Source organism: Thermobia domestica, chromosome 4 (genome assembly GCF_964235325.1).
Source record: "Thermobia domestica chromosome 4, izTheDome1.hap1.1, whole genome shotgun sequence".
Taxonomy (NCBI): Eukaryota; Metazoa; Arthropoda; class Insecta; order Zygentoma; family Lepismatidae; genus Thermobia; species Thermobia domestica.
Genome location: NC_137457.1, coordinates 326,317,257 through 326,334,804, shown reverse-complemented (window position 1 = coordinate 326,334,804; position 17,548 = coordinate 326,317,257). Strand labels below are relative to the sequence as shown.

At 35.9% G+C, this 17,548-nt stretch overlaps 2 protein-coding genes across 4 annotated transcripts in view; both read right to left on the bottom strand.

Annotated features, from left to right (window-relative positions):
- Positions 1–17,548, bottom strand: part of LOC145684433 (uncharacterized) — a 155,447-nt gene that overhangs the window by 121,092 nt on the left and 16,807 nt on the right. The window lies entirely within an intron of this gene.
- Positions 12,370–13,580, bottom strand: LOC145683569 (uncharacterized). The gene is made up of 2 exons (XM_081754918.1): positions 12,867–13,580; positions 12,370–12,530 (listed from the first exon to the last, which is right to left on the bottom strand). The coding sequence occupies exons 1-2, from the start codon at positions 13,072–13,074 to the stop codon at positions 12,376–12,378; spliced, it is 363 nt and encodes a 120-aa protein (XP_081611044.1). The 5' UTR covers positions 13,075–13,580; the 3' UTR covers positions 12,370–12,375.

Here is a 17,548-nt window from a genome sequence, read left to right as displayed (position 1 = left end):
ACCCACGCACACAGTGTTTGTCCACCACAAAGCTCACTTGGTGCAAGCTGGGATCGAACCAAGGACCACATAGACCAGAAGTGAACGCTCTACCACTAAGCCACCACGGCCCCCCTTTAGTTTCGGTGAATAAATATAGGACGTTAAAAGAAAAAAAAATGATACCAGCTGACAGACATAGCTGTCCTATCCCACACTTATAGTTCGGATGTGTAAAATTATGTTTATAAACCTGATGACGGACTACCCTCCTTTGAAAGAATGATTACAACCTAATGGGAGCTATTCTCAATTAGCTCCTAAGATAAAGTGTGGCATGAAACGTTCTGCTGATGGGCCGTTGGCCAACATTCCGTATCCCCCTTCTCGTCTCGCCTTGGCGTTCCTCTGATGAAAGGGAAAGTCAACGAAGCTTGTGACATTTCTCAAATACCACTTCGGTCACAACCTACCATTGACGTTCCCTTAAACCTCTAGTATCAGTAACTTCTAAAGATATTTTACAACCATGTTGTTACTAATCTATCTAAACCCCTGGCACAACAGCCCTTGTGAGGTCAGGAACTACCATCTAAGCTTGTGATCTTTGGGATGGGAACGGAAACGGGGCAATTGGGACTTTTGTCCAGTTCTCGCTTCTCACCTGGAGACTCAGATCTAGAAGCGCTCCTTATATCATCTCTGCAGAAAGCTACAGTTGATTAATAACGTCTACTACTACTAGAGCTAGAATATTCATTTCCCTGATTCTAAGTGTAACATTTCTTAATCAAGATAATGTTTTGAGTATTTCAAATAAATTTCCATGCTTATTCTTTCCATATTGAAAAATACAGTCGTTTTAGAAGATATACACTATAAAAAATTTAACGAAATACTGTTTAGGCTTAGCATCTTTCATGCTAAGAACAATTTTTACATCCCTTATAAGAAAATAATGCAGCTTATCTTTTCTGTAATTTTCATACGTTTATATCCTAATAGCACTTGTAGTTATCTTTCAGTGCACTGTACTGGTACATACACTAGCACAGCAAGCAAGAAATAAAATTGTAAATTTAGTAAATAGACAGAGAGACAATCTTGTTGTAGCAATCTTACACTCACTCCCTATGGCTAAGATTATGTTTTGTCTTTTATCAGGGTCTGATTCATCCAGGTCAACTTCGTGACCCGTTTCATCATTGGTGGTCAAGACATTGGCTTCTCTCGCTGTTAATGCTGGCTTTCTAGACCGGAATTCGTTACTCATTTCAGCTCCCCAAACGTCCTCATGACACTGGGTGGAGGCTCCAACGTCAACGGCATCTGGTAAGTGAGTACGAACGGTCACCCAACTTCGCTCTGACCAGACCCATCATTGAGACTTCGAGAAACTGTATTCTACTGCAGCTCGAGCGTTGGTATTAATTCATGCACTTCATTCAAACCTACCCTTGTTTAATATGAATTACTGGTACACATATGAAATCCAATTATGTGGTCTCTCTGGGGGGGGGGGGGGGTTAAATTGAGGCCATACAACAGGAAGCACGTACATGTCATTCTCAACCTACAACAAGGAGTCAGCGAGTTACGTTATACGATAGTCTAAGCTGTCGTACAAACAACCAAGAGTTCCAGAGTTCGATTCCGGTCCGGTCCCTCAATTGGTTTCATTTTAGTCGAGTGATTGATGAGCCAAAATTTGAGGCCGTCCCTACTAGAAAACATGTATCAATGGTGTATCGTCTCGAAAAGTGTACGTTTCTATTGGAAGAGCCATGTATCGTCTGATATCTTTGCACAAATTTCTATCTCTTCACGTCTCGTGGGATCTTTACATTAGGGTAATTGTTTTAGCATAGAGAATACATAAGACCGGATCCTCTCGAAGCGGTGTGCAACTATTCTAGGTTTTATTTCAAGTTTTGGGATTGGTCCGTAAGTGCTATCCGGCGAATATTGGATTTTTTTTTACATTTATAGATCCTGACCACCTGTTTCCACAACTTTCTTTTTCCTTCATTGGGGTAATTCAGGGTAAGATGACCAATGGGGCAGATGACAAATCGTTCTCATTTACACAGCAATAGCCCAATTTCAGTATAACTCGATACGCGAAAAGTTTTTGTTACAATAGTCAACTGTTGCGTACAAGCCTACTGTAAAACAAATAATAAATAAATAAATAAACTCAAAATTTTTCAACATTTTACCTTTTAAAACTGTCAGTTATTTTCTGGCTGAAGAGAGAGGTAAGCAGAAGTGCGAAGTTTCTGGAAGTGATTGCTGAAAATTAATTCTTTGCAGTGTTTCTTTCAGAAACAATGTTCCGGGGGGCACACTTGGTATTCCGGGAGGCACTGCTGATACTATTCTATTTATTACTATATTATATTAGTATTATTATGGTCTTCTCAGGGGGACACTCTCAGTGCTCCGGGGGGGAGTGCCCCCCCCAAAAAAAAACAGGTCTGCAAAAAACACTGATTGTTCGAGGTAACAGAATATTGTATTATATGTAGTAATACATTATATAACTTTTCTCTTTCCTGCTTTTGTCATGTATTAATACAATGTGACCTTTACATTTATGAGAGATTGCGAATATATCGGCAATTTTAAATTTTAGTTATATTTTGTACTACGTGGTGTATAGGGTGGTCCAAAATACACTTACTACAATTAAAAGACATCCACCATATACAGTATATGCAGAAAGTAAATGATAGCATTGTGGTCAATATTTGTTGGAACTTCATTTGTAAGAGTTGAAAGAAGCTTTCTTTATAAGGAAATGTTTCGATTTCGCTAAATTGAACAAATTACGGTGATACGCTAAGATGAAATACGACCTATCCAACAAATATTCATAAATGTTAAATTTGTGGCCAAATTTAAACCGGCTTAATGGAGATGACAATTAAATCTTCTAGGGTGCTTCAAAGCGAAAATAATATATTATATAAATACTCGCATACTGGTAAGCTTTTAAAAGGTGTTAGACTATACTGTATATTCGCTATAGGGTATAGAGGAGTCTAATTTGTAATTAATGATGACTGGTTTGGATTTAAGTATACTTTAGAAAATTCACTTTATAAAGAAAATTGATGCCTAGCATTTGGTGTAATTATGAGCATATTTCAAGCAAAGGGCCAAGCGAAATTGTTTGTCTTAAATGAAAGTAATGAAATCAATTTCAGATTCAGAAACCTCCAGAAAGTGAAGTCAGTAAATGCTAGCAGTAAACGTAGACCTAAGTGTCGACCTGAGAACTTTTCGAATCAGCTGATTCTCAGAAAATGATGTTTCATCCAGTACCGGCTCGAGCTCTAAGAAAATCTTTGTATTCGATGACCAGTCCAATAATGTTGAGCTCGTGGATCTTACTACATTGGCTGTGGTGAACACTATGAAAACGCAAAGAAGAAAGACAATTGGATACAGTGTGTTCGTTGTAAATAGTGGCTCCACGAAATCTGCAGTACATTCATTGTTTGTTTGCGTTGTGGGAAAGTGACAACAAGCAAAAAATAAAGGATTGCTTTGCTGACAGAAGTATGTGCCTGTAAAGCTTATTTCTATTTGAATCATTGTCCATGCCCTCCTAATCTTCATAGCTAGACTTCCTAAATAATACGGTATATTATTTGCAAAACTTAAACTGTGCAATTGCTCTTATGTTTGTATTGTATTCCTTCTTTCCAAAGTAAATATCCACATTTATAACCTTAAAACCTTGATACTCAATGTCAGATATTTTTGAAAATGTGACAGCTGCTACATATGATGGATTTTTTCCATCGAAAACGCATTTTATTATAAAAAGTATATCTTCTATAGCAGTGGTCACCAAACTAATAAAGCTTCTTAGCTATCGTACCATTTTTAAATCCTACTGTGAGCTACCAACCAAAAGAACTACCAATTTTTGTTTTTAAAAAAATCTTACACGTTTTTATTGCCTATAAACTTACATTTTTAGTAAATACGAAATCAAACTAGGAGGGTCATTTCAGAAGGAGGGGGGGGGGAAGAGCACCACCGAAATAAGATTTTCACATTTTGTTACTAATATATAATAGACCATGGTGGAAAGTAGTCTTTCCACCATGTAATAGACGATTGAAGCACACGTTCCTCAAACTATTGGGGGGCAATTTTCTTCTCCTATCCCCCTAAATGACTCCTGAATCAAATTATCCAAGTTAGGAAATATACACACGACAAACACTTGTCAGGATCTACTGAAAATGGTTCCGGTACAAAACCTCGCGGACCTAAACCTCGCGTCCCACTTTGACGGGAAGGTGGAGGGAAAGGGGGAGACATATAGAAATACATAAAAATTAAATTGGCTGCGTTTGTGACTTAATAACTCTTGAACCACCCGACCTGTCTCGATCAAATTTTCAATATAGATGGAGTTTGAGCCTGGGATAGTTTTTATTTCACGTTGACGGTGACCTTAGGAAATTCTAACAAAATCGAATAATATTTATGAAAGTATGAAATAATATGTGAGTTTTTACGTCCCACGATTATGCCCTGTAGGTTAAAGGAGACGTAGATGATCAGAATGAAGGAAATGATGGAATGAAGAAAGTGATAAAAAACGCGAATACCCCAAGAAAGCCCACACACACGATGTTCTGTATATTATTATTATTATTATTATTATTATTATTATTATTATTATTATTATTTGTAATATGGAATTGCATATTAAGAAATTCATTGGGTAAATTTTAAGGAAAGGTTTCATTCCGTAAATTTTTGGCCAAGCGAGATTTTGGATCACCGGATTTTGCGCGGCGAGGTTTCGTCACGTGAGGGTTTGGGCGGTCAGGTTTCGGTCGCGAGATTTTGTCCATATCTCTCTGAAAATGTCTCCCCCTGATCTACTAGTAGCTCGCGATCGACGGTTTGGCGAGCACTGTTCTAGAACACACACAATATTTTTCACCAGATTTATTTTTAAATTCTTCGTGATTCAAGGCTTTGAAAAAAAAAAAAAAAAAATTGATCTCACCTTGATTTGACCTATTTATGTTCTCAATGTAAAATGGCTGCATATAACTAAAATATTTTTCAATTTTTAACCGATTCATTGCGATTGAGAGGTACGAAGAATCAGTTAAAATATGCAAACTAGATTTTTGTTTTAATCCAAACTTGTTCAAGAGAAACAAATCTTGTCCGTGATTCTACGCATTTGAATCTCTTCCAAGCAGGAAACGAAAACAACAGATTGCAGAGATGCAAATTCTCGTTTAAAATGAATTCAACATGGTGCACAGGCAACGGGCAGAAAATGTACTGAAACCGAAGCAAACATAACGACTCCCACCTTGTCGGGTCAAAAGCCAAGATTTTCGTTTATTATTGTCCTGGTGATGACAGGATATAGCAGACCCACGCAAAAACAAAAACTTTGCCAGGATTCAAAAGAACAAGGGAACAAGCTGCCGTGTTCTCAACGTATTTCCTCTCACAAGAAGAAAGAAATGATTCATTGACAAATTTATACGCTTAACCTAATTTACAGGTCGCCAAATCGATTAAAAAGGATTATACCTGGACCAGCATTTGAATACATACATACATTATATATATATATATATATATATATATATATATATATATATATATATATATATATATATATATATATAATGTATACACGAGGGATGATCAGAAAAAATAGTTACACATCATAAAACTTTTACGTTAGTCACTGTAACTTAACGAAAATTTATTTGTAGATTAATAACATTACTGTCATGGTGAAACTTTATGACTCATTTCACTACTGCTACCCGGTCCGGCAAAAAAATTGAGTTTTTGAAATAATAGGAAGAAAAAGAACACTTTTTCCTAAATACTATGCAACATGGCGCATTCTAGGATAAAGTGAAAGTGATTGACAATCTTATCTTAATTCTCATTTAAGCAACATCCATTGGCATTTAAAAAACCGTTTAAATGTAAAAATAAATGAATAAATAAATCTAAACTATATGGAATTTCGGTTCCATTGTGTCTACTGTAAAATACAGTTAAAATTGGTTTCAGTTCAACGTTAGATTGAAAAGGTACCGATTTATTTCCCTCCCTTCTTGAATATATATATATATATATATATATATATATATATATATATATATATATATATATATATATATATATATATATATATATCTATAAAGTTCTGAAAGACGAATCATAAACAAGAATTAAAAGTACAAACAATTATATTTGTAAATCAATTTTATCGCAGTGGTTGCAAACGCATTTATTTTCTTAAATATATACTTCTGTTATTAGATTTAACAGGGTGTCTACTAAAATTCCAAAATGAAATTTCGTGACATTTTTTTTGTGACCTTTTCTTTCCTAAACCATAAAATTTAGTAACATTTTCAAGAGCGGATTTGGGTGCGAATTGGGCCGAATTTTCACGCATGCGATAGAAGCGTGCTTTGCCTGCGATTTGGTAGCGTCTAAAGCCGACCATAGACATTTTTGGTGGTGAATTTTGACGTTTTATAGATAAAATTTTCCAGTTTATACAATTTTCCAGTTGTACAGATAAAAAAATGCGTGACCCAAAAGCTAAATTTCATGACTTTTTCTCGACTTTCATGATAGTTTTCTGATTTCATAACTTTCGAGACCGATAGACACCCTGTTTCCATTTGTTTACTACAGGCAAAACTGGTCGTTATAAAAGCAAAAACCTATCCTAAATAGAAAACTGAACAGATTTTGAATAGAACATGTTTCTAGAAACCGGTAACCGTAAAAACCCGTTTCTGAGGCCACCACTAATGTTTACCCTGTTAATGCAATCACGCTTCGCCACTAGCTTACCCTGTTGGTGCAGTCATACTTCGCCACTGAAAATGACAAAATCATAGGGGGAAACTGCGAACGCGTAGAGCTACAGACTATTTTTTTTTCAAAGGGGAGCAGCGATACTGCTCACCGGGAACAAAATTATCCAGCAAGAGGGAAGTGGTCTGGTAACAAAAGCATGCTGCCAGCGTAGAGCATTGGATGAGGAAAAGCTTGAGCAGCACAAATATGGAATGGCTTGGCTGGAGTTTACAATTCGATGAAGAAGAGAAAAGACGCGACGCCAACGCAACGCAACAGAGAAATTGGCACAAAGGCAAAATACCTTCCCCATGACGATTAGACGACGTTACAGTCTCCATGTGCATACATACACATGGATGATATACATGTACGCAGGCACGAACCATGTAATTTATGAGGTTCTGCCACAAAACTTATTTTAAAGCTCTTGTTATTAAAAGCTGCATTCTAGACACACATTTCTCCTGTCAAGACCAGAGGCGGCTCTTTACGGAAATCACACACTTCGGAATTATGTACGTATATCGGTAAAACATCAGGGAAGAAAGTTTACCTTATATTCTTGTATACAGTTTTCTTATCTGCAAAAAGATTTCTTTTAGCGATAAAACTTATGTTCTTAATGACGCAACGTCCCTCAAGAGCCGCCACTGGCCAAGATCTTAAAATTTTGTAATTTTTATATTAGAAAGAGACGAATCAACCGATTTTTCTTTACAACACAGCACACACTCAATAGTTGAGAAATCAACCGAAATTCAGCAATTTTGAAAGTGTGTCAGTAGAGCGGGAATTGAAGCAGTCTCCCCAGTATAAGAAAAAAAAAAAAGTAATATGACATGTATTTGTATCTAGGTACACTCATGTCCAAAATAATTGTCGCATATCTACAACTGTCTTCTTGTAAGAATATAATTTGATAATGATTTTGCAGGGTACTTTTAATACTGATACTATTGTATAATCGCTAAATGTATATTTGTGGTAAATTTCATAGCAAAAGAATTATAAATACGAAAATTAGAATGAGTAAAATAAAATGTTGCTAAATGGACAAGAAAATTTTATTTTTGTTTTATTGTTCTTATTTACTGCTCTTTTGACACGAAATTTGCCACATTCATGTCCTTGTCGATTATACACATACTAACATTATAAGAAATACCGGGGCGAAGTCGTTATCAAATTGTATTCCTAGAACAACATACTTATAGATATGCGACAATAATTTTAGACATGAGTGTACATTTCGTTAATAAAACTATACTTGTTTAGCACAGAAATGATTAGTATAGAATAAACATTTGATCTTACATTTCATCTCAACTGAACTTCGTGGTGGATAAACACTGAGTGCGTGGGTTTTCTCTGGGTTCTCCCATTTCCTCCCACTTTCTTCATTCAACCATTTCATTCATTGATCATCATCAGAGTCTCCTTTAGCCTAGACGGCATAGCCGTGGGGACGTAAAAGTCAAAAATTTCATTTTCATTTTTGTTTCTTTTCTTAGAAAAACAATTATCTTTTTTGTGATATAAAGATGACAGTACTTAATTATTACTTATTGTCCTTCAGGGAGGCAGAATAATAATGGTTCAGTACCAGGTCTGTAGCCAGCCCAAAAAAGTAGGGGGGGCCCAGTAGAAATTAGGGGGGCCGATCTAACCATAGTATAGTTCATCACCATATTATAGTTCATTTGCAAGCCTACAGTGAAAATTTTAGGGGGGCAAGTAAAAATTTAGGGGGGCCCGGCCCACCCTAGCCCCCCGTGGATACGGGCCTGTTCAGTACTACATAGTCGTAATGTATTGTAATGTTGCCCTCCCCCCAAACTGTGAACCACTTCAAACAAAAATTTCTAGAAGCGCGCCTGCTTCCAAGCATAGGCTATTTAACGAAAGCAAAAGATGTCTGTACTTGTTTAGAAAATAGCAAAAATACAGCAGAAAAGATACAAACCAAAATCATAAGGCTACTCTGTGCCAAAGAAGAATTCGCATATCATTATGAAACTTTTTTCTTATTTTAGAGAGAAAAAAAAAAGAGTAGTGGAAATCCTACGTCAGTGATGTCAACTGGTGTAGTGGCCTGGCGACTCGAAAAGATTGTAAATATAATTCAAGGTCAACAACAACAGGACAAGGTCACTTCATAAGCAAATATCTTCCAAGACTTGCTCAACAAACAAGATTTTTTTTTGAAAGTTAACAGACAAAAACCACCTTCAATTTGAAATTAGTATTTGATCGGGCTGTAGAAGTTTTCTTTAACTGTACGCCCTGCAGCAGCGTTAATACAAGCCACACACACGTAGCAAGCAAACAAGCAACAGCATAATGTGATCATCCACGAGACCTACAGTATGTATATCTTATCAGTTTAAAAACATTGCAAAACATTCTCTGATAATAAATCGGAAGTTGGTCGAGGGATTATATAATGTATCCTTTCCACGATTATTGAGTCTCAAACAGAATTCCATAAAGTTAACGCGATATTTGTGCGAGTCATTCTATAGATTTTGAAAATTCAGGCACTGATTATTTGTTCCCTTCAAGAAAAAGAAAAAAATACGAAACGCGGGAAAATATTTTCGGAGGCAGGATACCTAACCTATACCTTCCTGGCTGCAAGTATCTTTCGCAACAGGTTTGTAGCTTTTCTTTCACGAGATAAGATAGTGCTTCCGACAATTTGTGAATGACGATTAATTTTACTGATATACCATGATACCACGGCATACTTTTGTTAAGTGGAGGTACGGCAGCACAATGGTAAAATGCTCACCTTAGTTGAGTAGGATCTCTTGCTCTATCGTAGGGGATGTGAGCAAGGGCGCCGATCCTGGGGGGCCCGGGCCCCTCAAAACTCATGTGGGGCCCCCTAGTGTATTTATGAATATACAATATATGGTATAATTTGAATGCAATTTGTCTTAACATCCTCATATATATACCTTCTGCGTCTTATCGCCCCCCCCCCCAAATTTACAGAAAAATCGGCTCCCCTGGATGTGAGGTCGAATTGAAATAATTGGTGAAATCAGGATGTAGAAGGAAACGGGAATACCCTGTAAAAAAAACCCACAGACACGATATTGTTCACCAAAAACTTACTGCTCCGGGAAGCGAACCAGGGACCTCACGCACCAGAAGCAAGCGCTCCACCACTGAGACACCGTGCACCTCCATATGTGAGTTGGAGATGAACATCATGTCCGCAATTTTCCCTATTCCTCTTACATCCTCATTCTACCAACTCGCTGAATCGTTCAGTAGCCTAAAGAACATACTGTAGGTGTGTGATGTAAATTTTAAAATAATAATTTCATTATTTGCAAGTTCAGGCTACAAAGTCCTCTTACATCTATTTTCCCATGCCTATAACTTCAAATATTGTATTTTGAAATGAAATGAAGTTTTACGTCGCACGTTTATCCCGGCTAGAATAAAGAACACTGCGATTATGAGAATGAATGAAATGGTAGAATGTAGAAAGTGGGAGGAAACGGGAGAATCCTGAGAAAACCCACGCATACTGTTCGTCTACCACAAACCTCACTTGGCGCGAGCTCGGATTGAACCAAGAACCCCATGCACCACAGGTGAATGCTCTACCACGGAGCCACCGCGATCCAAATATGATAGTTCTACTTATTTTAACCCTTTCAGACCCAATTAACATACAGTTTATCGTTCTCTTGCCCATTTTCAAAATGGAATGCTGTAATATGAGAACATTTGGTACTTTAGCTGGATACCACGGCGCCGAGGGGGCCCGCCCCCCCAAAGCTCATGTGAGCCTCTATTGTATTTATTAATGTACAATATTTGGCATAATTTGTCTTAAAATCTTTATATTATATATATATATATATATATATATATATATATATATATATATATATATATATATATATATATATATATATATATATACCTACCTTCTGCATCTGAATGCCCTTCCCCCCCAATTTACAGAGAAATCTGCGCCCTTAGCTGGATACTATCATAATTTTTTATAAATTGGCATCTGGTGGTTTCGTATTTAATTCTCAGAAATAGACATTTCTTTAAAAGATGAAAAAAAAAAGTCTGAATGGGCTTATCAAGTTGTGATACAGTCAAGTTAGCAATGGATTATATCTATTATATTATATCTATAATATCTATTATATATATAGATATAATATAATCTATAGGCTATCTATTAGCATATAATCTATATCCAGTGGCGTATTTAGGGGGGTGGCTTCCGGGCTTAAGCGCCCCCCGAAATCTTACTTAGTATAGCAAAGTAAATGAAATACCTTGCAGAATTTTCACATTTCCAAGCAAAGCCCCCCCGAAAGTTAGCAAAGCCCCTCCCGAAACAAAATCGTAAATACGCCACTGTCTATATCTATATATGCATTATATCTATTAGCAATACATAAGAAAAAGAAAATCAGACCACAGTCTGTTAAGCCCCATATTTTCAATGTATTACTTCAGCATTCGCAAGCTAGAACTAATCAGCACTGTGGCAAAATACAGAATGGCTAGGTCAGAATTCGAAGCTGGGTGCAACCAAGGGCGCCGATTTCCGATGCAACGACATTGCGCAAATTTTTCTAAAGATTAGATCGTTGATAATCTAAGTAATTTATGTCTTATTAACGAGGAGCAGAAAGTGCTGAAATTGCGCAAATTTCCGCCGCGACGTTGCCAACAACAGGATTTAAGGAATTGTGTGAAATTTTGCATCGAAATGAAATGTATAAAGCTATTCCTTTATGAGATATATTTTATTGCATTCTAATATTTACAAAGCAACATACTTATTTACAGAAAATTTCATTTTACAGTTTGAATGCTTGAAATTTAAATCCTACAGCTTTTAAAAATGTCATACGTGCCTTCTCATAGTTTCTCTGCGAATTCCTGAACTCAGCATACTTCCTCATGACAAACTCGCTCCTTTTGACTTCTGCTGGTCTTTGGGCCTTTGAAATTCCTTTTAATATGGACGTTATTTTCATGGCAGTTTCCGTTTGGATCTCTAACAAAGCAGAAATCACCGTATGAATATCAGGAGCAGGGAAGTAAAATTGACTATTATAATGTCTGTGAAAAGCTTCTGGTCCATTTGTCGTCCGACGCATCGTGGATGGTATAGACGCCCACATGACAGGTGGATACCTAAAATTAATAAAATAAAAAGATCCTTAGTTCATGCACACAATTATTGACAATTTATATAAAACACTAAAACATTTATAACACTAGATTCAAGAAATATTTATAGTCTTGGTCCGTAATTTGTTTACAACTATCAAAACCTGCATTTTAATCTACGTCTTACATGAAGACAGAAGAAAATTTCACTATAATTAAGTTGCATTGAGAGAAAATACCATATCAGCACAACCATTAATGTTGTGTTCAAACTAGGACAACAGTTTTTGCAGTATTAAGAGTTATTGAAGCATGTGCTACTATAGATGAAATTCAAAAGGAAGCTACTTACTTGCAACCGTCTTCTATGTAGTTTTCTAGGACGTAATCGGAAAATTTATGCCCTGTATCATCCGGCGTCATTGATATTAGTTGAGTAAAGGCATCTGATACTTCTGTTGGATGTAAATATGGCAACCCAAAAAATGCCTTTATCCATGAACCTGTAAGAAAAGCAATAATAATAATAATAATAATAATAATAATAATAATAATAATAATAATAATAATAATAATAATTTGTTAGAATAAGCAAGCATTGGGAAAGTAGTGAAATTGATGGATCTTACTGTTGGCTTTATAATTTCTTCATTTCGTACATTATTAGAACAGCAGTTTATTTGCTTTTAAGAATGGTGACTGAATTAAGATTCTTCAGTCAAACAGAATAAGATTCTATTTTCAACTGTATTCTGTATTAATATATAACAAAACAAAGTCCACATGGTATTATTAAATTAATAATAAAGAATAATAGACCATAATAATATCAATAATACCTAGTTCAGATTTTGGATCCATATATGCTTGTCGCAGATCATTGTCGGCTTGAATCCTCCGCCACCATGTTTGTCCCAAATGGAATCTGCAGCCACGAATGTCACAATTTGGAAACACATTCTTGATGGCTTCGTGAGCAGCTGTTTCAAAATCAACGTAAATGATTTTCAAGTCGAATCTACTGTCTAAGTTTCTTATCTTCCACATGGCCACATACGTATTCTTGTCTTTCTTCGGCAAAAATGCAAAACATAGAGGTAGATAATATCCATTTTTATATGCATGTATTGTATATAACTGTGTGAAATGCTTAGGAGCATAAGTGAAAGTTCCATCTGCAAATACTTCTAACCCGCTGAACTCACACAGAAAACTGAAAAGAAAATAAGATTAGTGTCAGAAAAGAAAATAGTAAACAAGACTGTAGTGTCATATCGTTAGGTGAAATGCTATGTTACGATATATTTTGTGAGAATCAAAAAAAAAAAAAAAAAACTATTTTACTATAATTTGGAAATAAGACGGAAAAAGGAACTTTTCTGTTCAAGCAACTACTTCCTATTCTACTTCTTGATGCTGTAAATGAAACTCATTTCAAAGTTAATGGTTATAAATGAAATTATACTTACTCGATATTTTTCTTACACGTGAAAAGAATTATATTAGCTTCATCATCAACAAAGATGAATCTTTCTCCGTCAATTGCTATATCATCCTGCTTCTGAACCATTTGCTGTATAGCCTCTACGGTGTTTCTGGGTAGACGAGGAGTCACCTTTCTTCGATTTTTATAAATAACGTCTCGGCATCTTTTAATTTCTTTATGATCAAGTGTGTCATGATGTTCCAATTTTGAAACTTCCTGCCTTATAATTTTATTTGGCTTCTCGTTCAATTGTTCAGTGGCTCGTCGCTTACAATTCTCTCTAAGAAAATGCCGTTGAACACCATCTTCATCTTCACAATGATTATGAATATCTTTCCTTTCTAAAACTTCACTTGTATTTTCATCCATTGTTATACTAGCATTACAGCTTTTCTTAGTACATCTGAAAGAAAGGAAATAATAATTAAATCGTATCACGTGTTCTAAACTTACTATTTAAAGAAAAATGTATTCACTATTTCACTGGCAAAAATGTTATATCTTCCATCACCTTTTAACAAAGTATAGGTCCAATTGACTGACATAAATACTAATGCAGGCTTACTTATTCACTTACGAAAGTATAGGACAAATTGCCTGGCATAAATATTAAAATAGGGACTAGACACATATTTTAACAAAATATAGACCCAACTGACTGACATGGATATTAATGTAACTTTCCATTACTTAACAAAGTATAGAAGCAACTGAATGGCATAAATATTAATATAGGTTACATCACTTAACAAAATATAGGTCCAACTTCCCGACATTAATACTAATAGTGTGTTACATCTTTTAACAAAGTATATATGGATCCTATTGACTAGCATAAATACTAATATAGGCTTACAGAACTTACTAAAATATAGGTCAAGCTGACTACTGAAAATACTAATGTAGGCTTTGCATAACTTAGCAAGCTATAGGCTTATATACATGCAAAAATTATGTACTACATTAACTTACCTCCAATTTGAGCCTTTTTTTCCTTGGCGAAAGAAACGATACTTAAAGCCTCCCATTAATACACAAGGTACACCTTTTTCTGTTTTCGTCAATGTAAACTCCATTCTGAAAGTTTCACTTATGTTTCTCCAGTTTATTGCTTCCTGTTTATATTACCCTCCTCACTAAAACTTGCGATTAATTCTCGATCCTGATTGGCTCGTTGTGATTCTCGTTCCTCATTGGCTTGTTCTATTATTGGTTTATTATATCCGCAATTCGTTCGGGGTTTTAACAGAACCTGAGGAGGTCTGACATACAGTTGCTGGTGACATTTGGGAGAGTGCACAACGGAGAAGAATAAGCTTTGCAGAGAAGAATTGCTGAGATGCATTGCTTTCCTGAAGAAGGTGTTCCAACCACAACCAACATAGATAACATCAGAGATGCATTAAAACAGCAAAACGTACAGTTCACGAACCTCATTCGTGTCCAAACAAAGGAGGGACCAGCACCCATCTTGAGAATGTTTTCAACATTTGCTCTGGCCATATACGTTGAACACGCTTTGCCGACAGTCGGCTAACGGAAACGCTTTGTTATCTCTCTGGGAGTGAAGCAAATACACAGTAATTAAAGAACTGAGGCCCTTTTCAGGCCCACAAACCAATTTCAGGTCCAAAACCTTTCTAATGTACACTGTCCGGTAAATATCTTCAGGATAAAACAGTTGAGAATGCTCTAAGAGCATTGCCAGAACGAACTTTAAAAGAATGGAGAGATCTAGCGGGAAGGATAGCTGTAATTGTTCCTAGATGTAAAGGTAAATCTTTTTATCCGCACCCTCTTCTCTTTCTCGCAAAAATTAACAAAATATCATCTCTTTATGACTTATAGTTCTCGAGATATGACTGCTTAAATATCTAGAAATTCGAACTTTTTTAGTCAGTATCACGGGAACGGTAAGTCATAGAGAGATGATATCAGTGTTAATCCCTAATAGAACATTAAACATTTTCGTACTGATATTAATTGATGGCCAGTTGCACAGTGGCCACCGGTTACTATTTGCTACCAAAATATTTACCACCCTTTTAGATATTGACCAACACCAATATGACCTCTCTATGACTTACGGTTCCTCAAATAATGCTCCTTAAATCTCTGGAAATCGGCCATTTTTGGCCAATATCATGGGAACGGTAATTCATAGAGAGACGATATTGGTCTTAATCAATACCTAAGAGGATGGTAAACACTTTGGTAGCAATATTAATTGGTGGCCATTGGCCAAACCAGAACTCTTTAAGTTCGTTGAAAACCGCGGCGAGACACAACATTCGACATGCTGCTTTAGAATTCTAACTGCATGTAGGAGGTACACGTAGATATAAGTTGCTGCATCACTCAAGGGGGCGAGCTTTCTTGCCAAGGGGCCCTATTTATCTCTAATACACTGACCACTCATTCTTGTAACAATTTATACGATAATACCTAGGTAATATATAACAAATGTTTCTCACAGCACCTAAGAACAACTAAGACGCAAATGCAAATCTAAGTATCATTTATAGAAAGGTGAAAGGATAGTTATTAAGATATGTGGTAGACACACCTGAAATATGTATACAAGTGCTTGTTTCTGATTGGCCAAAACTGGAAGATATAGACAAATCTTTATTTCTGATTGGTCGAACGTCTGTTCACGATATTTCAAGAGAACTTCTAGAAATATTTATATATATTGTTTATTTTATATATGTTTGTTTTCCTTACAGTATTTCAAAACTATTTGCTTTCAATAACTATATTCTTACAGTTTTAATCTTACAGTTAGATATGATACGGAAAATGAATGACTGGGACACATTCCCCAGTCACCCTCTCTAACGACGCCATTGCACACATATAATATAGATGACTGAAAATGCTATTGTTATCCATTACTTTGTATTTTTTTTTTTTTTTTTTTGTTAAAACGACTTGCATTTTGGTGACTGTTTTTATTAGTCGATATACTTATGGTAATGATGGCAACGTTGCACAAGATTTTTTTCGCAATTTCCAATTTTGTTGCCTGCTCAGTAAGGCTTTATCTGTGTCAACAGATAAGCGTGGGAAAATTTGCGCAATGTCGGTGCACCCCCGATTTCTCTGTAAATTGAAGGGGGGGGACATTCAGATGCAGAAGGTATATATATATATATATATATATATATACAGTGAAACCTCCCTTAACGGACACCTCTCAATAACGGACACCTCTATAATACGGACAGAGTTTTTTGTCCCGGGAAAATTATATGTTCCCTTACGGAACAAAATTCTCCCTTTAACGGACACTCTTAGATACGGACGCGGACAGTCCTTTCTTCCCTCAAACGTTTCACTAACCTCTTCATAACGGACAGGAATTTTTCTCGGTTCTGTGATATATTACAGGAGACAGAAAAAGTTTTCCCCACAAGCGTATCTATCATGAGTCTAGACCTGGTGAACCATCAAACAGAACAGCTTCAAGTTGAACTTGAAATTCTTGTTTGTTTATGCCCGCAATAAACTGCTTTCTGATGGAAATTCTAGAAAGCCTTCACTAAGTAATAACACTCATGCAGGGTCAGTCGTAAGGCGAAGAATTCTATGTAAAAGATCTTCCCTTCCCTAACAAATTTAGGCCTTTTTCATTTAGGCCTTGCATCTTTCCCGACAATTTCTTAAATAACAAAATATTGTTTGTTTTACAATAACATTTTCAACGAGCAATGCATCCTCTCTTACTTTTTTTTTTTTTTTTTTTTTGAAAAGCAACATTTTTCTTTTACTGATGATACTGTAACCAGTCTGCGTTTGGGGTTTTCCCGGCTTCCTTTTCACCTTCACTAAGAGGATATTCTTTGTGATTGGGACTGAGTTAATAAACATATGCACTTCTAATAACTTGCCTTTTCATCCATTCTGCCAAAAAACGAATATATTAACACATTTCCCAGTAATAATAATATTTAACAGAAATGAATTTCTTCTTCATCCCACTCGGTAACTCAAATACGTACTAAATAGAGTATTTTCATATTGAATTTTACG